General features: G+C 51.6%; 4 protein-coding genes across 5 annotated transcripts; 2 read left to right on the top strand and 2 right to left on the bottom strand.

Moving 5' to 3' along the window:
* The first annotated feature begins 2,505 nt into the window (after window positions 1–2,505).
* SLC37A4 (solute carrier family 37 member 4) lies at window positions 2,506–8,987 on the top strand. Its single transcript, XM_025893841.2, has 9 exons — window positions 2,506–2,585; window positions 3,795–4,138; window positions 4,976–5,208; window positions 5,516–5,759; window positions 6,271–6,429; window positions 6,679–6,764; window positions 7,276–7,389; window positions 8,006–8,144; window positions 8,275–8,987. The coding sequence occupies exons 2-9, from the start codon at window positions 3,991–3,993 to the stop codon at window positions 8,439–8,441; spliced, it is 1,290 nt and encodes a 429-aa protein (XP_025749626.1). The 5' UTR covers window positions 2,506–2,585; window positions 3,795–3,990; the 3' UTR covers window positions 8,442–8,987.
* A 649-nt stretch (window positions 8,988–9,636) lies between these two features.
* Window positions 9,637–12,413, bottom strand: TRAPPC4 (trafficking protein particle complex subunit 4). Its single transcript, XM_025893584.2, has 5 exons — window positions 12,094–12,413; window positions 11,744–11,918; window positions 11,033–11,136; window positions 10,268–10,394; window positions 9,637–9,985 (listed from the first exon to the last, which is right to left on the bottom strand). Exons 1-5 carry the CDS (start codon window positions 12,266–12,268, stop codon window positions 9,907–9,909), a joined length of 660 nt encoding a protein of 219 aa, XP_025749369.1. The 5' UTR covers window positions 12,269–12,413; the 3' UTR covers window positions 9,637–9,906.
* A 203-nt stretch (window positions 12,414–12,616) lies between these two features.
* Window positions 12,617–15,395, top strand: RPS25 (ribosomal protein S25). Its single transcript, XM_025893585.2, has 5 exons — window positions 12,617–12,768; window positions 12,981–13,076; window positions 13,622–13,805; window positions 15,153–15,252; window positions 15,346–15,395. Exons 1-4 carry the CDS (start codon window positions 12,766–12,768, stop codon window positions 15,245–15,247), a joined length of 378 nt encoding a protein of 125 aa, XP_025749370.1. The 5' UTR covers window positions 12,617–12,765; the 3' UTR covers window positions 15,248–15,252; window positions 15,346–15,395.
* On the bottom strand, window positions 15,311–22,367 carry CENATAC (centrosomal AT-AC splicing factor). 2 transcript variants are annotated; one of them, XR_003212446.2, is made up of 11 exons: window positions 22,185–22,367; window positions 21,903–22,066; window positions 21,364–21,462; window positions 19,056–19,122; window positions 18,922–18,984; window positions 18,527–18,591; window positions 18,274–18,379; window positions 17,329–17,359; window positions 15,859–15,948; window positions 15,649–15,761; window positions 15,311–15,564 (listed from the first exon to the last, which is right to left on the bottom strand). XR_003212446.2 is itself a non-coding variant. In XM_025893583.2 (11 exons), the coding sequence occupies exons 1-11, from the start codon at window positions 22,302–22,304 to the stop codon at window positions 15,489–15,491; spliced, it is 1,014 nt and encodes a 337-aa protein (XP_025749368.1). In that variant the 5' UTR covers window positions 22,305–22,367; the 3' UTR covers window positions 15,311–15,488. The 2 variants fall into 2 exon arrangements, 1 of the variants encoding a protein (XP_025749368.1); XM_025893583.2 differs by having other exon boundaries at window positions 15,649–15,781.
* Window positions 22,368–23,493: the final 1,126 nt, after the last annotated feature.

Genomic DNA, 23,493 nt, shown 5'->3' with positions numbered 1-23,493 from the left:
AACCCCGAGATGAAGAGTCGCACGCTCCACCAACTGAGCCAGCCAGGTGCCCCTCTTCTGCCCATTTTCAAATTTGGTTATTTGTTTTTTGGTGTTGAGCTGTATAAGTTCTTTATATATTTTGGATGCTAATGCTATATTGGAAATGTCATTTGCAAATATCTAGTCCCATTCAGTAGGTTGTCTTAGTTTTGTTGAGGGTCCTTCACTTCATCAGGGTGCTCAGTAGCTTGGAGTTCTTTAGCAGATTCTTTCTGTGTGAATCACTTTCTGAGTCATCTGGACTTTCAGGATCAGGTGAATCATCATCATCATCATCATCTCCAGCCACATCACCTTCTCCATCATGATCTCCTACCTCACTGAAACCAAGTCTACAATGTCCTCAATAGCTTCCTGATAATTTACTATCCATACTTTGCTGATATCGAGACTCCAGTTCTTCATTAATTTTATTTATTTATTTATTTATTTATTTATTTATTTGAGAGAGAGAGAGCACATGAGAGGGGGGAGGGTCAGAGGGAGAAGCAGACTCCCTGCCGAGGAGGGAGCCCGATGTGGGACTCGATCCTGGGACTCCAGGATCATGACCTGAGCCGAAGGCAGTCGCTTAACCAACTGAGCCACCCAGGCTCCCCTTCATTAATTTCTTTTCTTCTCCTGAATCGGCTCCTCCCAATTGGCTAGACCCAAGATCCTCATTTGGGAGGTTGAATGCTTTACTCCTGTGCAGATGGGAATCCCTGACATCATTCATCATTTCAGGTACCCAGACAGAAATGAGGGAAAACGCTGATCACACTCACGGTTCTCATCAGAATCCAATCAAGGATTGTAGGTTGAGAGTGGTTATCGTAATACTTTAGTGTTTCATAATCCTGTTTTAAAATCTTTCATGAGGCCTCCTGGAGTGACATTGCTTGGGCTCTTGCAGATTGCAGGCTTCTCCTCCCTTCCCTGACCACCTTCCCAATTTAAAACATCTTTACTGTCAACTTTGGAACACTTAAAATTCTTTTAGCAATTCTCCCGCGGTTTCTATGAAAGCAATTATCTAAATTTTCTTAATTCTTATCTAAATCTTCTATTGAGGCGTGCCTGGCCGATTCAGTCAGTGCAGCATGCGACTCTTGGTCTCTGGGTTGTGAGTTCAAGCCCCATGTTGGGTGTAGACATTATTTTAAAAATTACAATATTAGGGCGCCTGGGTGGCTCAGTCGTTAAGCGTCTGCCTTCGGCTCAGGTCGTGATCCTAGGGTCCTGGGATCGAGTCCCACATCGGGCTCCCTGCTCAGCAGGAAGCCTACTTCTCCCTCTCCCATTCCCCCTGCTTGTGTTCCTGCTCTCACTGTCTCTGTCAAATAAATAAATAAAATCTTTAAAAAAAATTAAAAAATAAAAATTACAATATTAACAAAAAATCTACTGAGTCCTCACAACAAACCTATGAGATTTATAAGAAACTGGGGCTCATAGAAATTATTACCCAAGGTAACATTGTTAAAAATGTAGTGGGTCTGGGATTAGAATTTAAGGTTTATTTCTGGCCAGGTACTTTAAACACTCTATTTTATCTTTTCTTATTATTATTATGTTATATTAATCACCATACATTACATCATTAGTTTTTTTTTTTTATTTGACAGAGAGAGAGAGCACAAGCAGGCAGAGCTGCAGGCAGAGGGAGAGGGAGAGGGAGAAACGGGCTTCCCGCGGAGCAGGGAGCACATGCGGGGCGGGGGGGGGGGGGGGGGGCTCGATTCCAGGACGCTGGGATCATGACCTGAGGCGAAGGCAGAGGCTTAACCGACTGAGCCACCCAGGCGCCCCACATCATTAGTTTTTGATGTAGTGTTCCATGATTCATTGTTTGCTATAACACCCAGTGCTCCATGCAGAACGTGCCCTCCTTAATACCCATCACCAGGCTAACCCATCCCCCCACCGCCTCCCCTCTAGAACCCTGTTTGTTTTATCTTAACCCTGTTCACACCAGTTTGATTACAAGTTAAATGTTCATATTGTGCTTATGGGGACTGCCTTAATTTTTCTTTTTTAAGATTTATTTATTTATTTGACAGAGAGACGCAGCGAGAGAGGGAACACAAGCAGGAGGTTGTGGGAGAAGCAGCAGGCCTCCCGCCAAGCAGGGAGCCCGACGCGGGGCTCGATTCCAAGACCCCGGGATCATCACCTGAGCCGAACGCAGCCGCTTAACGACTGAGCCACCCAGGCGCTCCGGGACTGCCTTAATTTCTTACAGAAAAGACCGTGCTCTCTACAAGAGCTTTCCTAGACTGTGAATAACGCGGGAAGAGTGATTGGTAGTGGGAGGCACTCACTAAAAACGGATTTGTTGAACCCCACCAGTTAAGAAGGGAACATACGAATGCAGCCTCTAAGGGGCGCTGTCCTCGCCCAAGAACCTCTAACAACCCGCAGGACTAGGACTAAGCGCTGAGGGGTGGACTTGGCTCTCAGCCAGCAATGCGCAGACGGAGGCCCCGCCCCCAGCGCACGCGCATGCGCCCGGGGGCCCCGCCGCCCCGCTCTATCCTACTCCGGCTCCCGCCGGCGTTCAGGTAGCAGGCTGGATGCGGGGGAGGGGCGCTGCCTGAAGGCGAGGCTGGAGGGGGAGTCTCGGGTGTCTGGGCTCCTTTGTTAGAGCCCCAACAAAGGTTGCCCTAACTTCCGATACAAACCGGAGCTGTTCCTGCAGCTGCCCCTTCCCGGGTGGGGGGCATTTCCTGGGTCTGGGGGCCTCCGAGGTGCTGCCCGTGACCAGGACGCACCTTCTTCTTTTTGTCGCGCCGGTTCGGTGTCTCCGCACCTCTCCAGCTCCCGCACCCGGGCGCGTGGGCTTCCAGCCCGAGTCGGGTGTCCCGGGTAGCTTGAGGACACGCGGCTGGGCAGGTGCCGAGAGCCTTCGCCTGGCCCCATCCTGCCGGGCTGAGCCACTCGGAGCCCGAAGCCAGGAGCCTCCGGGAGACTCCGTGCGGTCGCCTGCTCCGCTCGCGCGTACGCCTTCTGCTCCAATTGCTTTCCCAACTGAGCTGAAAAGCCGGGGGCGTGTTGCCGGGGCGCTGGGAAGCGGGCTGGCTCGGCACTGCCGCCTGAAGTCCGCGGGGTGCACCTTCCCGCCCATGGGCCGTGCTGTCACCGACCCTGCAGGCCCCAGCCGGCCAGAGGGCACCCCATCCTGTCGTTACAGGGTAAAGGGACCAGAGACCGCTGAGTGGCCCCACCACGACCCCAGCCTTTAGGGGGGCTTTTAGCGCAACCCAGGGCCTGCAAAGGGGAAGTTTCTCCTGCTTACGGGTCTGCAACTATCCATAAACAGTTACACCCCAGTGTGCGCTGAGCATTGGGAGTTACTTGAGTCAGTCCTAAGACTTGTGAGTCGGGTTGTTGGGGATATGTGTCTAATTGAGTGTGTGTGTAGAAACTAACCCAGCACCTAGTGCCATGCTTGGCAACCAGTAAGCTCTCCCTAAACTTCGTGGTTGAATGAATGAGAAGGCAGGTGACTGAGGGAGCAGGGCTAGAGAGGGCATCTCTGCTTATCCCACCCCTGCCTCCCCTGGGCTCCTGCAGACAAAAGTAATTAGGTTGAGCCTTTAATCACAGCTGGTTTCACAGGCGGGCAGACAAGGAAAAGCGAAGAAAAGCAGAAGTTCTGGGGGGACAGCATGCTGGCTGGTGCTGGTTCACAGGCAGTGCCTCCCTCCGGGACCCCCTCCAGCCCCTACCACTTCCCCCTCAGTAATCTGATGTTTTCTTGTCTCCCTCAGGACACTGGGTTCCCTACAAGCTGCCCCAGGCTTAATGATTGTCCAGAAGGTGGCTATAAAGGGAGCCTGGGAGGCTGGGTGGAGGAGGGAGCCAGAAAAAGCCTAACTCAGCAGATCTGGGCACCGAGAGAGCCACCGGCAGGAGCTGTGGTCAGAGGCTCCGTGTCCCCACCAGTGGGGCCTGCTCCCTTCCACCATGGCGGCCCGAGGCTACGGCTTTTACCGCGCTGTGATCTTCTCGGCCATGTTTGGAGGCTACAGCCTGTACTACTTCAACCGCAAGACCTTCTCCTTCGTCATGCCGTCGTTGGTGGAGGAGATCCCTCTGGACAAGGATGACTTGGGTGAGCCTTGGAAGGCAGGGGCGTGGGCCCTGGGACCCAGGACTAGTAGACAAGTTGGGTGTTTGTGGCAGTGTGGAGGGTCTTTGCACAGCAGAGGACAGGGAGCGGCCTGCAGATGCCGCCCGAGGGACTCTGACCATATACCTGTGGACGGGCGAAGAACTAGGCATGTGCTCTCTGTGTGCCTGAGGGGCGCTGCTCATCTGATGTGTCTCTGTGGGCCTGTGACCCACGAGTGCCCCCAGAGGCATGGCTTATTCTGAGTGTGTTTAGGGGCGCTCTGAGCACTGTTTCCACACTGCGTGGGGGCATGCTAAGACCACAGGGTGCATGCCAGCCACTGATGTTGTGAGTCACGGGAACTGGGGAGTTGGCAAAATAACTTCATGTGGCCCACCAGATGACATTTTAGGAGGGAGAAGGCCCTTGACTCCACTTCTAAGCTCTTCACCCCATGTTCAGAGGTGGGGCAACAGAACTTCCAGAAGCCCTGGGTTGGCATCCAGTGTGAGGGGGAAATGTCATCAGGCCTTTGTAAATCCCAGGGACGGGGCCTGCCCTGTCCTCCCTTCTTGCCTCCTGACAGCTGCAGCTGGACCTCTCCAGGAGGCTGAAAAGTCTTGGGTCAGCCTGGGGCTAGCGCTGGTGGTGAGGAGGAGCAGGGCCCCACGATTCCAGCACAGGCTCTTCCTAGCTCTCTGGGAGGGAACGTCTCTCACCCTGCAGGGCACTTCTACACACCTGACCCCATGCCTTCCTCCATGCCTCCTGGGCCTTTGCCCAGGCCCCTAACTCCCCAGGTGTCCTGCTTCCTGCTCTCTCTCCCCGCCCCTGCAGGGCTCATCACCAGCAGCCAGTCGGCAGCCTATGCCATCAGCAAGTTTGTGAGCGGGGTGCTGTCTGACCAGATGAGTGCTCGCTGGCTCTTCTCTTTGGGGCTGCTTCTGGTTGGCGTGGTCAATATAGCGTTTTCCTGGAGCTCCCTGGTACCCGTCTTTGCTGCTCTGTGGTTCCTCAATGGCCTGGCACAGGGGCTGGGCTGGCCTCCATGTGGGAAGATCCTGCGGAAGGTGAGTGTCTGCTTCCAGGGAGCTGGTTTAGACTAGCACAGAGGATGCCTAAAGAGCATGTGGGAGTACCAGCACCCCCATCCCAGAGCAGGCTCCTTGGGAGTTCCAGTCCAGCTCCTATTGCTTGTCAAGATATTTTAGGAGCTAAACATGGTGGGATCAGGTGGCAGATGAGGGCATAGGCCCTGCCAAGTAGAAGCGCACTCTTCCTCACCCCTGTAACGTGAGCTCCTAGGTCTGCCCCACCTGACCCTCACCTTCGGCGTGTTTAACGTGGGGACCTACTCTGTCCCCCTCTGCCGCACAGTGGTTCGAGCCATCTCAGTTTGGCACTTGGTGGGCCATTCTGTCCACGAGCATGAACCTGGCTGGAGCGCTGGGCCCCATCCTGGCGACCACCCTCGCCCAGAGCTACCACTGGCGCGGCACGCTGGCCCTGTCCGGGGCCCTGGGTGTGGTTGTCTCCTTCCTCTGCCTCCTGCTCATCCACAACGAGCCTGCCGATGTTGGACTCCGAAACTTGGACCCCACTCCCGCCAAGGGCAAGAAGGGTGAGCCCCCACCCAAGCTCATCATGGGGCCCCCTTCATTCATCATTCATCTGGCAGACTCACTTGAGGACTGGCTGGATGCCTGGCCCTGGGCTAGCCAATGGCTGTAGGGGGAGGGGTGGTGATGGCGAGTTGGTGGGGAGTAAATAAAACTCCGTTCCAAGAGACACTTAAGTACCGGACAAGTGGGAGAGCCAACAAATGCTGTGACTCACGTTATATCCTGGTCCTTCCTCACAGCAGAGCCAGACTTCCCGGTCCTGGACAGCATCCTCAGCTTAAGTGGCTTGGGTGCCTTCTGCCATGCACCCTGATCCTCAGTTTTTCTCTCATTTGCTGAGACTTGCTGTGGAGCAGACAGGGCAGAGCAGTGGGTGAAGGGGTACCTTCCTGCTGGTCCCTGGCTATGTGGATGGACTCTGGCCCTGTGGCTGGTTAATGAGTGGTGGGAGCTCAGTCGGGGCAGAACAGCAAGAGCAGAGCCTGAGGCTTGGCCTCCTCCTGCCCCCAGGTTCCTTGAAGGAGGAGAGTACCTTGCAGGAGCTGCTGCTATCCCCCTACCTGTGGGTGCTCTCCACTGGCTACCTTGTGGTATTTGGAGTAAAGACTTGCTGTACCGACTGGGGCCAGTTCTTCCTTATCCAGGAGAAAGGACATTCAGTCCTCGTGGGTAAGATGGGTGTTGGAGCAGGGGTGGGCCTAGGAGCAGGAATCAATGAAAGGGATGGGAAATTCAGGCCCAGCTTCTCTTTATCCCTTTCTTCTTTCCCTGAGGCCAGGCACCACCCAGACAGCTGTGGCCGGTCACCCTTGGGGACCCTGTACCTCTCTGGGTTACAGCCAATCTGGGACAACCCTAGTGTGTTTAACACCCTTCCACCCCTCCTTTCCCTCTTCCCACCACAACTCCCTACGCCAGGTAGCTCCTACATGAGTGCGCTGGAGGTTGGGGGCCTTGTAGGCAGCATTGCAGCTGGCTACCTGTCAGACCGGGCCATGGCAAAGGTGAGTGGGCAGAAGGGACAGGAAGGAGGAGGGTCCCTTTAAATCTCCCCAGCGTGACCGGGACAGGCACCAGAGAGGCAGGAGCCCCGGGGCATGGGCAGGTTGGCATATGGGTGGGGGGAGGTTGGAATGCCTCCGGGCTACTCTTACTTGCTGAGGGTGTGGGGGCAAGGTAGGGTTCCTGGGGAAAGGGTTTTAACGGATGTCAAGGAGAGCTAGCATTTCTCTCAGCCTAGCAGTGGGCTTCTCTACAACCCCAGGGAAACTGGGCTTGAGGAGAGACTAGGTGCAGCTTGCCAGCATATGTCCCCGTGGTGGAGGAGGGGATGTGGTGGAGTTTGGCCTCAGAATATAATGAGCAGGTCCCAGGGCCTCCCAGAGCTGCCCCGGGGCCAAGAACTGTGGTAGGACTGCCAAAGACCTGTCAGCAGAAGCCCTGCTGTGTCAGGGTCCAGAGGCGGAGGTTCTCTGCTGCTTTTAGGGCCTGACATTGCTGGGCCTGTATCCACAGGCAGGGCCGTCCATCTACGGGAACCCTCGGCATGGCCTGTTGCTGTTCATGATGGCTGGCATGACCGTGTCCATGTACCTCTTCCGGGTAACTGTGAGCAGTGACTCCCCCAAGGTAAATGAGGCGGGCCTGGCCCGCCACCGGCACAAGGATGAGAGAGCAAGGGCCGCTGTCTGGCTTCCTGTCCCTGGCTCCACCCTGGCCCAGGCCTTTCTTTGCCTCTCAGATTTCCCTTTCTAGTTCTGGTTTACCTCGTGTCCTCTGTACTTTGGTGCTCCTCCTGGACCTGGGGCCCGGTTTTCTTCTCTTCCCTGTGCTCCTCTAGGATGTTGCTTTCTGGACTCCAGCTCTTCACCCACTCGCTGAGCTCACAGGCTTTACGGAGCATGAGGTGCCTTGTCTGTGGTTTTCCTCCTGGTTTGTCTCCCCCTTGTCCTACCCTGTCTGCCTTGCCCTAGCATCAATTCTGAGAGCGCGCATCTAATGGGGAGGGATGGCTTCTTCTGTCTCTCCTTCACCTACCCACCCAGGCCCTCAGGTTGGCTCAGCGTGGCCCCACTCCTCTAGCTCGGCCTTGTCAATTGTATCAGGAAGTGGGATGAGGGAGGTCACTTACTATCTCCTTACTACAATCATCTGTTCCTAGGGCCAAGCATTTTTCTCCCCTCTGGCAGTGGTAGGTAGGTAGACTTTCTCAGACTCTAAATGCCACCCTGCCCTGTCCTTGCAGCTCTGGATCCTGGTGTTGGGAGCTGTGTTTGGTTTCTCTTCTTACGGTCCCATTGCCTTGTTCGGAGTTATAGCCAATGAGAGCGCCCCTCCCAACTTGTGCGGCACCTCCCACGCCATTGTGGGACTCATGGCCAATGGTAAGTGGTGCCCTCTAGAGTGTCTACCTCACCCCACTGTGCCTTACACATAGGCTAGCTAGAGGCTGGGGCCAGGCCTACTGACTCTAGCCTCACAAATGACCGGGGCTCTTCCCCTTCTCCTTGGCAGTGGGCGGCTTTCTGGCTGGGCTGCCCTTCAGCACCATTGCCAAGCACTATAGCTGGAGCACAGCCTTCTGGGTGGCTGAAGTGATCTGTGCACTCAGCACAGCTGCCTTCTTTCTCCTGCGAAACATCCGCACCAAGATGGGCCGAGTGCCCAAGAAGGCTGAGTGAAGAGTACAGGCTCCAGTGCATCCTCTCCCACCTGTGGCCTTCCCCTGCAAGGGGCTGGGGGGAGAGCGGGGCAGAGAGAAAGAAAGGGGGGCTGCTCCGGTTAGCACCGAACCTTTGATTTCCTCTTGTGCGCCTTTCCCCTTGCCCAGGTGGCGCTGGAAGTTACCAGTGGCTAATGAGGTCCCAGCTCCCCATCCTGTGTTCTATTTAAAAGGCAACTTTTGTTCCTGGACTCCATTAGCTCCTATTTCCTGGCTTCAAACAGGAAACCCCTGCAGTCAGGAAGTCCCCTAAACCCTATTCTTCCCCTCCTGGGCCCTCCCACGCCATCCCCAGTAGAGGTGAGACTCCTCCTGCAGCTGCAGGGTACCAGTGACCCATGATTGCTGCCCTAAGGCCTCTTAGCACCGAAAACGGTTATTGCCAATACCTTCGATTCCAAGGGGAGAGGAGGCCATGACGCTCACTAGTACCCTGTGGACGGTGTGGGGTGTGGGCGGGAGGGGGGAGGACTTGACACAGATTAAAACTAGATTTGATACTAAACACTATCAGTGAGTCATTCTTTCCAAAGGGGTACTACAAGCCAGAGACTGCTTTCTTTGGAAAACATTCTCTCGATACCTGCTCTTTCCACCCCAAAAGGGGCAAACTTCATCTCCTTGGGATGGGAAATCTGACATGGACTCCTTCAAGTTTATGGCTCCTTTGCCTCCAATTTCACTAATTCAGTGATCATTTTACAGATGAAACTACTGGGTTTCAGGCAGATGAAACCATTCGATGGAGAAAGGCTGTGTAACCGTGGCTCACGGATAGTGTAGTCAGAAAGCCTGGGTTCAAACTCAGGGGCTAGTAACTAGCTTTGAGACTCTGAGGCAGAGAGCCCGTACTTTGCTAAATCTATTGTCCGTAATAGAATGCATCCTGAGATTAGGGTGAGGGTTAAGTTAAAGCAGTAAAGCCTGGCTGTAAACACCTGATAAATACCCCACCGTCATGACCACTGCCGCCACCACCTTAGAAGTCAGCAATTCCGGAACTAGACCCAAGGCTCCCGACTCAAGGCCCCATGCTCATTCAATGAACAATTCCTTGTTTTCTACTAGAACGTATCTCATTTTCCCAGAATTCCCTTATCATTCCTGTCTCCCCACCAGAGCCTTTTCCCCCCAAACCATTAATGAGGATAGCGAACACAGATCAAAGGAATGTTTATTAAGCATTTATGGGCCTACTCCCTCCATAAATAAACCTGTACAGAGTTGGGAAGTAGGCTCACGGTGGATACAGGAGGGCAGAGAGCACGGCTTTAAGGCTCGGGGATCGGTACATGTCATCAGGCTCGGCACCCTCCCATTTTCAAGTGCACTAACGAGGCTGCGGGGATCTCCACTGGAGTGGATACAGCAGGATCCCTGCTGTAGGATCTCTCAAAACTTGGGGGATCCATTGCGGGCTCAGCCTATGACCCAGGTCCAAAAGTTCCAGCCTTCTCTGCCACCTCCAGGGCTAACTTCAGGTTCTGGTCAAACAGCTCACACCTAGGCCAGACCCAAGAGGCACAAATGAGGACAAAGTGTGAGGTCTCAGACTCTCCTCCCACCTTGGGTGCCGAGGTAGAGCCAGGGGAAACTCTTGCTTGAAGAAGGACATGAATGACAAGAAAAGTCTTTGGTTTCTCAAAACAGCAAGAAAAGACTAGCCCACTTTTGTTCTATTTAAAAGTAACTCTTCTTATCCTTTTGGAAAAATGACCTCAGGGAAGAGCACAAAGGGAGGGGCAAGGACGCTTTGACCAGTATCTGGGGAGGGGGACCGCCTACCTGATGGGCATTTCCAGGGAATAGAATGGATTCTTGAGGGCAAAGTCTGAGTAGATCTCATAAATCTTTCGGAGAAGAGAATCTATTCCAGCTTGCCTAGGATCTGCCAGCACCACAAACTTGATCCCTGGAGAAGGACCAAGAATGGTTACAAAAGGGTAGAGAATGCAGCAAATAACATCATCCTGTGTGCATGTGGCATTTTCATAAGCCCATTTTTATTTTTATCCTTATTGCTCCATAAAGCAGGAAGGGCAAGATTGTGAATCTATAAGACCAGAGCAGGGAAGTGACTTTATCGCATCACCCAACTGACTGAGACCACGCTTTGACATCTAGCTCTGTCACTTAATTCCTAGTCTTGTGGTCCCTCAGCGGCAAGTGCCAGGAAGGGGGCAGACTCAGGCAGTTTTCAATTGTCCCCACTAAGGGAGCGAGGCAATTGCCTCGATCCAAAGGTCATTTCCATTTGGCATTCAGGTTTCATTTTGAAACACACCTTGCAAAACGTGTGCAACATGAGATACCATTACGGTGAGTTTTATCTGCACACAGGATAACCAGGGCTGAGCATTCTGGGTGGTGTGGACAAAATTGGCATGAGATTAAGTATTGGCTTTGGATTCACAAAACAGACATATGTGTCTGTGCAATTGTCCCAGGAAAAGTTAACCATCACCCCCTTGCTTACCAAAGTTGTCTTTGGTCAGTCCCTTCCCCCAACCTGCCCCACTGCATCCCTTTGGCCTATTGGGAGACGCCTACCTGTCAGTGTCTGGAAGCAGTGCAGTTTGAACGTGTCGGTCTCCAGCATTTCAATGCCTGAGCTGCCCTGTTCTGGAGACAGCTGGGAACCGATTGCGAACAGCCTATTTGCAAAGGAGGTAAGGTTGGGAATGCACCCTGCTATTTTGAGGGAGGAGTGCTTCTCAAACTTTTCCACTGAAGCGACCCTCTCTGCTGAGTTCACATTACACCCTGAGAGGTCAGAACAGGCCGTGTCAATTGCCCAGCAGCAACAGCACCGAAATTTCTTTAAAATGCATTTGAGCTCTGCATGTATTTTACACTCATACTTAAAACATTTTACATTGAAAACCCTGGGTAAAATTACCACTGGGAATGCGTGCCATGGTTACCTACCCCACACCTATGATTACTCAGCACACCTTCTACTATCGTTGAGAATGGGAAAAGGTCTTCACGATCATTTAATTCAGTTACCTTACTTTAGAAACTAAAGCTGAGGGAAGAGAAGTTGACTTGTGCAAGGCCACACCACTGCCGGTATTACCTAAAACCTAGTCATCTGGATTAATTCTCTTTCTTTCACAACTACAAGAACTGACGATTTAAAAGGAGGCGAAGAAAGGTAAGCACGGCCGCTCAGGAGACTTCCAGCAGAACCACACTAATCCAGCCGGCCTAAGGGCCAAGCGCAGGCCCACAGGCCCTAGGAAGGGCTGGGGGACTTACGAGTGGAACATGGAGGCCAACATGAGCTTCTCATTGGAGGTGAGGCGAGGTCGGCCGAATCGAATGGACACCGGGTAATTGGCAGGGTTGCCCAAGTACTCCAGCACCTCTTTCCCATCGGCCGTGTACTTGCCGTTCACGTCCACGCCATTGATGGCCAGCACGGCGTGTCCCACTGCAGAGGTGAGGCTAAGGGTCAACGAAACCCCAGCGTGGGGATTCCGCCGAAGGGACTAGCGACCCGGCCTCACCCACCTCTCCCTTCTCCCTCCGCGCGCTCCCCAGCCCCGCAGAGACACCAGCCCACGCCGCACCACCGGACCCACCCCTCGGACGCAAGCCTAGCCCACCCCGGATGCCGTCGCGCTGGCCGAAGGCAACCAGCACACGCTCGTCGTGCAGCTTGAGCAGGAGATCAAGGGGGTAACTGAAAGTTTTCTCTGCCTCGGCCCGGGGCGCGTAGCTGTCCAACTGGTAGATGAGGCCGCCAGCTTTGTTCACCACATACACACTAAAAATCGCCATTGCGGCCACCGCGCCTCTGAAGACTCGGATTGGGCTTATTCCTGACGGCCCCGCCCCGGAACCGCAGCGGCGGGACCCGCCCCCCGCCCCCTCCGCCCAGCCCCGAGCGCGAGGGTTGCGGCGCCTGCGCACTTAAAGCACCGCGCTTAGCGGGGTCGCCGGGGGTCGTTGCGGGGCCTGGCAGATTGTTTTCTGTCTCTCGTTTCCAGGGCCAGGGAATACAACGTGGGGCTGCCGCACAACTAGCGGCAAAGCCCGATAAGTCGCGGGCAGCGTCTCCGGGGTGCGCGGCTCGGGAACGACTGCCCCCTCGCTGCGCCCCGCTCTCCGCTGCACGAGGGAGCCGGGCCTCCGGCCTTCCTCCGCGGGCTCCGCCCCTTGCCCCGGAAGCGCTCGCTGCGGGTGGAGGTTTCTGGGCCGGTCGGGGAGCCGTGCTTCCTTTTTGTCCGACATCTTAGCGAGGCTGCAGGGGTGGACGCTGCTCTCCCGGCTTCGCTATGGTGAGCTCTCGCGGATGGCAAGCCGGTGCGGTTCTGAGAGCCGGGTGGTGCTGGGGCGCAGTTGGGGCGGCACCGGACGGAGGGCCCCCGACCCTCCGGGCCGCTTCTTAAGGCGGGCGGGGGGATGGCTTCACCCATGTGCTCCGGTAGTGGGGTTAGGGCGGTGCGGGGCTGCCTTGTGACTTGGCTGCATTCCCCCTTTTTCTCTACAGCCGCCCAAGGATGACAAGAAGAAGAAAGATGCCGGAAAGTCGGCCAAGAAAGACAAAGACCCAGTGAACAAATCTGGGGGCAAGGCCAAAAAGAAGGTAGGAGTGAGCCCCCCCCAGGAGAGGGGGGTACTGGGGACGCCGGACTCATGTGGTTGTGGTAATAAGTGACATGTAGAGCAAATGGCTTTTAGAGTTGTGCGGTCTAGAGTCCGATTGTTAGAGCTTGGGCTCTCATCACCGTTCTGTGTTTTTGGAAGAATAGGGTGGTACGCACTACTTAGAAATTAAATAAGAGTGTATGTTTTGATGCTTAGTACATGATATTTTAATTGATGTCGTGGGGTTCAGCCTATATCCGAAATTCGCAAAGACTTTTTTCCCCCAAGACTTCCCCCCCCCAGTCTAACGCATCTTTGACGCCGTTAATGGCAACTAGACTTCCTTTTATTTTGGGTCCTTGTTTCAAATTACTTGAATCTTAGTTTGTAGAGTTTCTGTAAATTCTGAATTTCATGGGAATAGCCACCCTTGCGGTATAGCACCACGGCTATGGAAGAGAGTTCTCTGACACAGGTTGTTTGGGGAGGGAGGGAGTGGTTTCTTCCAGGAGTACTGACTTTCCTTTTCCTTTTGGTGAGCAGAAGTGGTCCAAAGGCAAAGTTCGGGACAAGCTCAATAATCTGGTCTTGTTTGACAAAGCGACATATGACAAACTCTGTAAGGAAGTTCCCAACTATAAGCTTATAACTCCAGCTGTTGTCTCTGAGAGACTGAAGATTCGAGGTTCCCTGGCCAGGGCAGCCCTTCAGGAGCTCCTTAGTAAAGGTGAGAGGGGTGTGTTGTACTGGTGTGGTTTTACACGTTAAATTGGCCTGCCCCTATTAGCTACCCTAAATGGTTTTGTGTCTTTGTTTTTTTAAGGTTATTTATTTGACAGGGACAGCGAGAGAGGGAAGGAACACAAGCAGGGGGAGTGGGAGAGGGAGTAGCCCGCCTCTGGCAGGGGTGGGGGGGGGCTGGATCCCAGGACCTGACTGAACGACCTAGGCGCCCCCCATCTTAAATATTTTTACTGGAATTTCCTAAAATAGGCACGGGCTGACCACGGATTGTAATATTTTTTTTTAATATTTTATTTATTTTATTAGAATGCAAATGACAAGGGGGGAGGATCAGAGGGAGAAGCAGACTCTCCGCCGAGCAGGGAGCCTGATGCGGGACTCGATCCTGGAACTCCAGGATTATGACCCGAGGCAAAGACAGTCGCCCAACTGAGCCACCCAGGCGCCCTGGTTGTAATATTCTAACATGTTACCCCTAGGGTAGACCCCAAAGCAGGGTTCTTGGCCAGTTTTGTCCCATGGACCCCTATGTCAATTATTTTCAAATAATTTCATTTTAAAGAATTAAACCCAATGATGTTGAAGTGTGGCTATGAAAAAAGTAAAGCATTTTTTACTTAAGTATTTTAAAAATTTCGTTGTGGATATAATTACCATAATCTCATATTAGTATATGTGAGTGTAAATATTTTAAGCCACCTGTAGTGTCTAATAGGGAAATAATGACTTTTTTTTTTTTTTAAAGATCTTATTTATTTGACAGAGACATAGCGAGAGAGGGAACACAAGCAGGGGGGGAGTAGGAGAGGGAGAAGCAGGCTTGCCGTGGAGCAGGGAGCCCGATGCGGGGCTCGATCCCAGGACCCTGGGACCACGACCTGAGCCGAAGGCAGACGCTTAACGACTGAGCCGCCCAGGCGCCCGGAAATAGTGACTTTTAAGTTAAAGTGCTATGAGGGTAACCATCCCAACAGTAATGGGCCCCTCATTTAGAAAGAATAAATAAAATTAGATTATCACCAAGAAATGGAGGGATGTGGGGCGGGTGGCTCAGTCGTTGGGTGTCTGCCTTCGGCTCAGATCATGATCCCAGGGTCCTGGGATCGAGCCCCGCATCAGGCTCCCCGCTCAGCGGGAAGCCTGTTTATCCCTCTCCCACTCCCCCTGCTTGTGTTCCCTCTCTCTCTCTCTGTCAAATAAATAAAATCCTTTAAAGAAAAACGTAGGGATGTTTGCCTTTGTTATTAAACTCTCATGCTCAAATTTAGTATTTCTAGCGTCTATGAAGCATTTCATAGTACTGCGTGAAAACCTTCCTTTTTCTCTCTAGGACTTATTAAACTGGTTTCAAAGCACAGAGCTCAAGTAATTTACACCAGAAACACCAAGGGTGGAGATGCCCCAGCTGCTGGTGAAGATGCATGAACAAGGTAAGCAAGAACTCGGGCCCACGGAGTAGAAAGTATACATCCCACTTATATAAGGCTCTACAGTTCTGATTCTTTTATTTTTATTTTTTGCAGATCCCACCAACTGTACATTTTGGAAAATAAAACTTTATTAAATCAAATAAGCGGGTATGTCTCTTTCCTAGGAAAAGTAGTTACAGAAGGTAATAGGTATGGGTTTGTTGACTTGGTGTTATGCCTTATGGTGGTTGGAAAAGTTACCAGGAAATGATTGGCTTTTTCTCTTTATGTGACTCTTTGTTCCTTGCTGCAGCTTCCGTTTTGAATTGATGTCTGAAAGGAAATGAAGGGTTAGCAGGATGAAGGCTGACATCTCCAAGGGGGTAGTGGTTTGGAGTCCTGGCACTGTATCCATACCTGGATTGCCAGCGGCGTCCATTATTCCAGACCCGGCCAAAAGAGGGCAGCCAGCCTACACTGGTGCTGGAGCTGTGATCAAAGTTGGCCCCAACTCTGTCTGGGGGTAGTTTCTTCAGTTTTTGTTTTTCCTCTACAAATAAGTAAACTTTTTAAACAGTTTTAAATGGGAAAATTTTAGAGAACCCATTCTTGAATTTGTTTACTTACTTTCTTTAATAAATTCTTCATAGGATGGTCCTATTTGTTGGTTTACGGAGCTGTGTTCCTCATCCTGGACCATCCAGGGAGGTGTAGCACCTGGAAAAGACCCATTAAGCAGGAATGAAGGCACTCTTAGGTTCCAGGCTACTGTGAAACATGCCCTAGCTATAAACTCTTACCTAATTGACAACTAGAAATGTTCAAAAGCAAAAGCCAGGAATTCTGGATCATGGGAAGTTGAGGGCCCTGGGCTAATTTAAAGCAACATATCTTACATGTGATATCCCGTACTGGTATTTAACAGCTTTGCTGACGCATAACTGACCTGCAACTGCACACATGTAAAGTGTATAACTTGAAAAGCTTTTGAGTGAAACCATCACAGTCAAGATACTAAATATCACCACTATGCATTGTTCTGCCCCTTTAAAGTACTTCACCTGTGTACCTTTTCCCAGCCCCAGGCAACCATGGATATGCTTCTGTTAATTAATTTGCATTTGCTAGTATGTACTCTTTTAGATCTGGCTCTTAATAGTTGAGATTTATCTATGCTGCACTTAACAGTAGTTCCTTTGTTGAGCACTGCTCTGTTCCTTCATTGAGGCACGTTTGGATTGTTTTCAGTTTCAGTTTGAGGGTACTGCAACTAAAGCTGTGACCATCTGGTGTGCAAGCCTTTGTGCAGACATGTTTGCTTTTCTCCTGCAATGTCTGGATCATAATGGTGGGTGTATGTTTAACTTCCTAAATCCCTGAACTGTTTTTCCAATTGGTTCTGCCATTTTACATTCCCACCAGCAGTTTATGAATGTTCCTTCACATACACAGTCTTTAATTTTAGCCACTCCGATGAACATCTTTTTACATGCCTCTGCTGAGTTTTGAGAGTTCTTCAAATATTCAAGATACGGGTCCTTGATCAGATAGCACTTTATCATACCCAACTTTATTCTTTAAAAAAGTAATTGGGGCTCCTGGGGGGCAGTCGGTTTGGTGTCTGTCTTTAAAAAGAGATTTATTTCAAGGGGCGCCTGGGTGGCTCAGTCGTTAAGCGTCTGCCTTCGGCTCAGGTCATGATCCCAGGGTCCTGGGATCGAGCCCCGCATCGGGCACCCTGCTCCACGGGAATCCTACTTCCTCCTCTCCCACTCCCTCTGCTTGTGTTCCCTCTCTCGCTGTGTTTCTCTGGCAAATAAATAAAATCTTTAAATCTTTCATTTTAATTTTTTTTATTTGAGAGAAAGCGAGCACGGGGGGGGCCAAAAGAAGAGGGAGAGAGACTCTTAAGCAGACTCTGTGCTGAGCATGGAGCCTGTCGTAGGGCTCAATCTCACGACCCCCCGATTGGACCTGAGCTGAAACCAAGAGCTGAACGCTGAACTGACTGTGCCACCCAGGTGCCCCTAAAATAAATAGTTAAAAAAAAGAAATAATTACCTCTTACCATCTGAGAAACACTGCCCTGGGCCTTACCTGAGTGGACGTTACCAATTCCTGGTGTATCCTGTAGGGGAGGGGGGGAGAAATCAGATAAGAAACTGATGACACTATTACTAGCTAGAAAAAGGACAAGCCACAGGAGGGGGTGCAAGCACCACAGTGGTGCTTCTGTGCCTTGGCTGGTGTTAAATAACTGAGAGTCCTGTCCCTCAAAAGACTCATGGTCTCAGTAATGAAGATGTCCAAAAACAGAGTGCCTACTAGGTGCCACGTAAGCAAAACCCTTTCCTCACAGGGCATATGTATCGTGGGGGAAGAGATTTAAGTATAAATTACACAGATTACATTCACAACTTTTTACATGGTCCCATGTACATTTACAACAGGCGACCTGTTCACATAAGCCTTCCCTGAAAAGGTGACCTTTGAGCTAGAATGAGGAAAGGTAGGCCTATTTAAGGCAATGACATGTGCAAAAAACACAAGACACAGTATGGCTGGAGTATACAGAACATCAGGTGAGGCAGTAGCTTTCTGTGTTCAGCACAGGATTGCAGGGGGATAGAAACTTCCAGAAAAGTGATTGATGGAGGACATCTAGCCAGGAGGTAAAATAGGCTGCCTCATCGACAGGATGTAGGAGATGAAAGAGGAAATAACTTCCACAGTTCTGGAAATCTAGGGATGGTAGGGGTTAGCCTCAGGTGCCTGTGGGATATTTACAAATGTCCTAAATTGAGCGGGAACTGGGGGTTCTGCAGAGGATGAGCTGTAGGAGTTGGCACTCCTTAGTGGCAGTGGGGGCAACGGGCGGATGTGATCACTGGAGGGTGAGGAAAGAGGTCTGAGAAAACACGATGGAGCGGCACAGCAAGAGACAAGAGCCCAATGGCCAGAATCGGTACAAAACCCAGGAGAGATGGGTGTCCTGGGAATTGAGGGGGCACCGGCCCTTCCTAAATGGCTTATCCATTGTACCTGATGGCCGATGAATGTCAGAGGTTGTCCTGTCTCCATCCAGTCAAGGGCTGGGGCGGGTGGCAGGTCCAAGTCCGAAGGCTGCTGTGAGGTGGAAGCCACTAGACTGAAAAAGACAAGCAGGAGCCAGGCTGGCAGATGAGGTCCTTGAATCATGAGGATAGCAGAGATGAACTTTTCCCATTTTCCAGCCAAAAAGTTAACAGAATGCTCTAACAGGCCAAACTCTGAAGAGATTCCTTAGCAATTTTACCTGTTGGTCCTTTTCCAGCTTCCAAGTGTTGAAGAGCCTTCTTCTGGGTCTGGCACTGCCTGAGGCTGAGTTTGATTCAGGAAAAATAAATGTGTCTTGGATGCTTAAGAGTCTGCCTAGGCCATGCTCCCACCCTCCAGTAGGAAACAAATTGGCATACTGGCCTATAGTACTGCCCATCTTGCAAACTTCCTTCCCTCCCTCCCAGCTCTGCCCACATTGCCACTGACAAGGCCTGCCCCCTGGCGGACAGGTAAGGGAATTCAAGCTGAGCTGATGAAGCGTGGAGTCCATGAGTTCTTTTAGAAGAGCCTGGTAGGTGAAATGCTGGACCTGGGAGAACCAGCGACCAAGTGGATTTGGATACTGCTCTGGCTCCTCCGAGGGACACCAACCTCTAAGACGGACCGAACCAGCTCCTGCCGGCTTTGCTCCACCTCACGGATCTGAGCTGCCATCTGCGGGGGAGAGGCTGCTTAGCTATGTACAAGGTCATGGGGCTGGGTCCTTCAGTGGCCTTTTAACTCACCTCTTTGATCACCTCATCTTCCTTTTCCTCATAGGTATCCAAACCTTTCACCATGGATTTCTTGAATCTAAAAAGAAGGGCAAGTCAGCCAAGAACCCCAGCCCCTGCCATTTATGAAAACATCTGCAGGGCGCCTGGGTGGCTCAGTCGGTTAAGCGACTGCCTTCGGCTCAGGTCATGATCCTGGAGTCCTGGGATCGAGTCTGGCGTCGGGCTCCCTGCTCGGCAGGGAGTCTGCTTCTTCCTCTGACCCTCTTCCCTCTCGTGCTCGCTCGCTCTCTCATTCTCTCTCTCTCAAATAAATAAAATCTTTAAAAAAAAATCTTCAACAGATTATTTTTTTCTTCAAATTTTGGATAATTTCAGAATCACAGAAACAAAATAGAACAATAAACACCCATGTACCTTTCACCCAGATTCACTGTTGACATTTTGCCATACTGGCTCCACTTCTCTACTATGCACACATTTCCTTTTTGCGAAATCAAAAATGGGCTTTAGAACATCATGAGACTTATACTTGTTTTATCCTACAATACACACGGAAAGGTATCAGAAAAATAACAATACTACCATCGACAATAAAACTAAGCAAAACTCAGGATTCCTCCGCAGTACTTTAGTCCTTGAAAAACATCCTAAGGGTATAGAGTCAGAATGTTGTGTTCAAGTTACTTGAATTACTATTCTTTTGTGATTATTATCAATTTGATATATAGCTACGATAATCTCATTGTTTGCAATCAGTTTTAGGATTTTTTTCCTGGTAAAACACATGTAGGGGAATGGCTCTACCATAGTGCCCTGGCAGCCTTGCACCTATCTGTTTGGGCAAAGCCTAGAACCCCAGCATCAGAATCTTGGCTGAGCACCTGTGTGATGCTCCTGGAACACAAGAGGAAAAGAGCTGCTGTGGGGCCATCTCCCACTTGCCTCCTTGTCTCCCCCCACACACACCCTTAGGCTGTCATGAGAGTTTCTTATCACCTCCCAGGTTCCAATGTAGTATGCAGCTTTCTGCCCAACCCTCTCAGATTAGAGCTGCAGGCCACACTGGGCTCCCCAGCAGCAGGGTGTCACTGCAGTTAGCCCTTTTTTTTTTTTCCAGAGTGGTCCTTTTTGGTGGGTGGGACAAGGACCTAGGAAGCTGGCACTTTGGGTTTATTCTCTTCACTATGTAAGTAATAACGTGTCTAAACCTAAAAGTGGCTCGTGGTATCTTAACCAGTCAAATCAGTCAGACTTGGCTTTGCCTTGTGCGTGTGAGCTTTAAATTCATAAGGTTCAAAAGTCAAAACTGGGGCGCCTGGGTGGCTCGGTTAAGCATCTGCCTTCGGCTCAGGTCATGATCCCAGCACGTGCTGGGATGGAGCCTGGTGTCAGGCTCCCTGCTCAGCAGGGAGTCTGCTTCTCCCTCTCCCTCTGCCCCTCCCCCTTCTCGTGCTAGCTCTCTCTCTAAATAAAATCTTAAAAAAAAAAAAACTATTTAATAAAAAGCTCAAAGAGTCCATCCTCATAATTCTCAATTACAACTTTTTCTGCTCAACTATTCTTCATTCCCACCAAACACCATGTGGAGCTGGGCCAGGGTGTAAGGAGTGAGTGCTTTTTGGCCTCAGTTCCCCATCTCCCACCCAGTGTGAACCACAGATTTGAAGACAAGGTAGTAGGATTTAGGCATTTCTCACAATTCCCTCATTATTCTCCACACAGAGTAGGAAACAATAATAGATGTCATGAGTTTTTCTGTAATTTTGGTTCCGGGATCCCTTTGGGTTCCATTCCCCATAATCTCAATATTGTCCCAATAAAAGTAGTGTGAGGCTGTCTGTGTCCTTTTCCTGAAGCAGCAGCACTCACTCTGTGCTGACCAGCTTACTGCACTCCAGTTTCTCAGGGTGCTCTGGAGGCTAGTTAAAATAGAGTCTAAAACTATTCAAGGAGGGCACTGGATGAGTACCAGTTGCTTGCACACACTATAAAAAGCCTCTTTTATTCCTAAAGGACCTTAATATTCTCTGTACCACAGATTTAAATAATCGATTATAGATAACTTTTATTATATACAGTTCTCTATTTGCTAAATGCATTGTAAATCCCATGCCCCAACTAGATAGAAACCTTTAAAGGACTCTATCATAGTTCTTTTGTGTCCAATATAGTGCCTAGAATAATGAGTGCTACGAAGACAACAGATACTTACGAAGGCCCTACTGAACTTTGCAATTAGTAGAGAAAGCTCCAGTACCTGACACAGACCCAGAGAAGCCCCATTCTGTTATTTCATCTCTCATCATCAGTGACTTACCGAGCATAGTCCTGGGGGGAGATCAGAAACTTCGCTTTCATTTGGAACTCAGCCTTGTTCTCCCACCAGAATCTGTTGGTTGCTTTCTTGTGCTCTGGGCTGAGAATGAACGGATAATCTCAATGACAGATTACAGAACATCCCTCAGACATCTAGGCATTAGATAAGTAATGCACACTGACATCTGGGTTTCTGCCTCTGGGCAAAGCTGAGCGAATACTGTTACTAGTCTCTTCCAGATGTCCAGTCTCCCTCTTCCAATAAAAATGGGAGAATCTGAGAGCAGATGACGGGAGGTAACCGTGAGCCAGCTGCCCAGCTGGCTTTCCCACCACTACCATCCGGACCATGGCAGCCCTAAGCCCTCCACCCCTCAAGGATGCCATGCCTGTAAGCTGACTCGACCCACCCAATCAAACCACAAAAGCATTCCTCCTCTCACTCACCCCAACCCCTCCCCCCCCCCCCCCCCCCCCCCCCCCCCCCGCCACGCACCAGTATGCGAAAGCGCTGGATGAGGCTCCCAGGCCGGATCTCACCTGGCCAGATGCTCCAGCAGCCCCCCGTGCAGCACGGTCAGGTCTCCGTGGCTCAGGTGTTTCCGCACCTCACAGCTGCAGCACGGGCACCAGCAGCGCCGCTCGTGCTCGGGCACGTAGCGCTCCACCTGGGCGGCGCGGGTGGCCTTGCGGGCGGCCTCTACCTGCGGCGGAGAGGGTACCGGGTGGAACCCCCACGTCCCACCCTCGCGCCCTCCCTGCACTGCCCGCATCCCCCACCCCCCAGGCCGTCCGCGGCCCCTTCCCGCCTCCCGGCCGCACCTGGGGCAGGAGCCGCTCCAAAGCCGCCTTCAGCTGCCGCTGGTGCTTGCGACTGTAGACGTGTCCGCGACCACAGAAGAAGGTCTGGCGGCACAGGGGGCAACGCTGCGCCGGCGCCATGGGCCCAGGACTGGGTGTCCGCGACGCGCAACGCCTCTTTCGCCATCCGGTGACCCCTGACCCCCTCGGGGGCGGGGCGAACCCAGCGGTCCCCGCGGTCCCCGCGGCCCCCAGCGGCGGGCAGGCGCCACTGCAGACCCATCTGCGGCTGCGCGAGTCCCTTCGGGGCTCTCTGCAGACGTGCGCGCCCAGCCGTCACCGACATTCCCAGATGCCGTCTACCCAGAGAAAGTGGCGGCGGCAATGTGCGGATGCGCGGGAAAGAGCAGGCGCCACAGTTAGGTGCCACTGCAGGACCACAAGCCGCACGCATGTCGGGGCATTGACAAAGACCCGCACTGACAGTGGAACAGATTGTAACTAGTACTATAGGGTGCTCACTGTGGGTCCAGAGAGAGCTTCGTATTAACTACCTCACTTAATCCTCACAATAGTCCTACGTGGCGTACTACTATTGCTGGTATTTTACAGATGGGGAAACTGAGGCACGGGGAGGAAGTAACCGTGTGGAAGTTTGCACAGGCGTGAAGCATCGGAGGCAGCACCTTTGGTGCTCTTCAGTTCCGGCTGGCGGTAAGGAACGCATGCTGCAGGCGGCCTTCATCTGAGACCTAATCACAGCCATACTCCCAGGGGGTGTTCTGAGCAGTCGTTACTGTGAAGCTGTGAAGGGGAAGCTATAAAAAGGCTGCAGAGTCATTGCTGAGGGTTAACAGACATTTTTATTCTGTAAATTTGCTCATCCAGTGGAATTTTCATTCTTTACAAGCTTTTGCTAGCATGAACAGCCTTCTTGTCTGTCCTGCTCTCCTAAACCTTAGGGCCTAAGGTAAATTGCTCCCTTAAACAGCTGAAATCCCCAGGCTGTGATCTCTACCCTAGAGCACCCCAAAAAAGCCCGGGGCCCAGCCCAGACCTTACTCATAGGATGTGCCTGACAGAACTAACACAGAGTCCCAAACTTCACTTAGATTTGTTACCAGTACTGGTGCATTAAGCTGGATGGGCTACAATGTCTGTGGGTGTATATACAGTCAACTATACATAATTCAGGCCCAGAAAGTAGCCAGACTCCCCTTCAGATCTTGACCTCCTCTTGGAGCTTCCCAGTAGACTCAGGCCTCTGTCAGATGTGACTCATTTTGAAGATCCCCCAACACGCAATTCCTTGACCTCCCATCATTTCCCT

The sequence above is a fragment of the Callorhinus ursinus genome, unplaced genomic scaffold (assembly GCF_003265705.2).
Source record: "Callorhinus ursinus isolate GAN/ISIS: 27379988/994484 unplaced genomic scaffold, GSC_fseal_2.0 scaffold19, whole genome shotgun sequence".
Lineage (NCBI taxonomy): Eukaryota > Metazoa > Chordata > Mammalia > Carnivora > Otariidae > Callorhinus > Callorhinus ursinus.
The sequence above is the reverse complement of the archived record's forward strand: the minus strand, read 5'-3'. Positions and strand labels throughout refer to the sequence as shown.

Bases quoted from the DNA above. Each gene is read 5' to 3' on its own strand.
- SLC37A4 (XM_025893841.2), top strand. From the start codon at position 3,991: ATGGCGGCCCGAGGCTACGGCTTTTACCGCGCTGTGATCTTCTCGGCC. The intron at 5,209-5,515 runs GTGAGTGTCTGC...TCTGCCGCACAG, and splicing joins GTGGGAAGATCCTGCGGAAG to TGGTTCGAGCCATCTCAGTT. The intron at 5,760-6,270 runs GTGAGCCCCCAC...TCCTGCCCCCAG, and splicing joins TCCCGCCAAGGGCAAGAAGG to GTTCCTTGAAGGAGGAGAGT.
- TRAPPC4 (XM_025893584.2), bottom strand. From the start codon at position 12,268: ATGGCGATTTTTAGTGTGTATGTGGTGAACAAAGCTGGCGGCCTCATC. The intron at 11,919-12,093 runs GTGGGCTAGGCT...TCACCTCTGCAG, and splicing joins CCAGCGCGACGGCATCCGGG to TGGGACACGCCGTGCTGGCC. The intron at 11,137-11,743 runs GTAAGTCCCCCA...CTTTGCAAATAG, and splicing joins TTGGCCTCCATGTTCCACTC to GCTGTTCGCAATCGGTTCCC.
- RPS25 (XM_025893585.2), top strand. The intron at 13,077-13,621 runs GTAGGAGTGAGC...TTTGGTGAGCAG, and splicing joins GGGGCAAGGCCAAAAAGAAG to AAGTGGTCCAAAGGCAAAGT. The intron at 13,806-15,152 runs GTGAGAGGGGTG...TTTTCTCTCTAG, and splicing joins TCAGGAGCTCCTTAGTAAAG to GACTTATTAAACTGGTTTCA.
- CENATAC (XM_025893583.2), bottom strand. From the start codon at position 22,304: ATGGCGCCGGCGCAGCGTTGCCCCCTGTGCCGCCAGACCTTCTTCTGT. The intron at 22,067-22,184 runs GTGCGGCCGGGA...TCTCCGCCGCAG, and splicing joins TGGAGCGGCTCCTGCCCCAG to GTAGAGGCCGCCCGCAAGGC. The intron at 18,985-19,055 runs GTGAGTTAAAAG...TCTCCCCCGCAG, and splicing joins AAGATGAGGTGATCAAAGAG to ATGGCAGCTCAGATCCGTGA.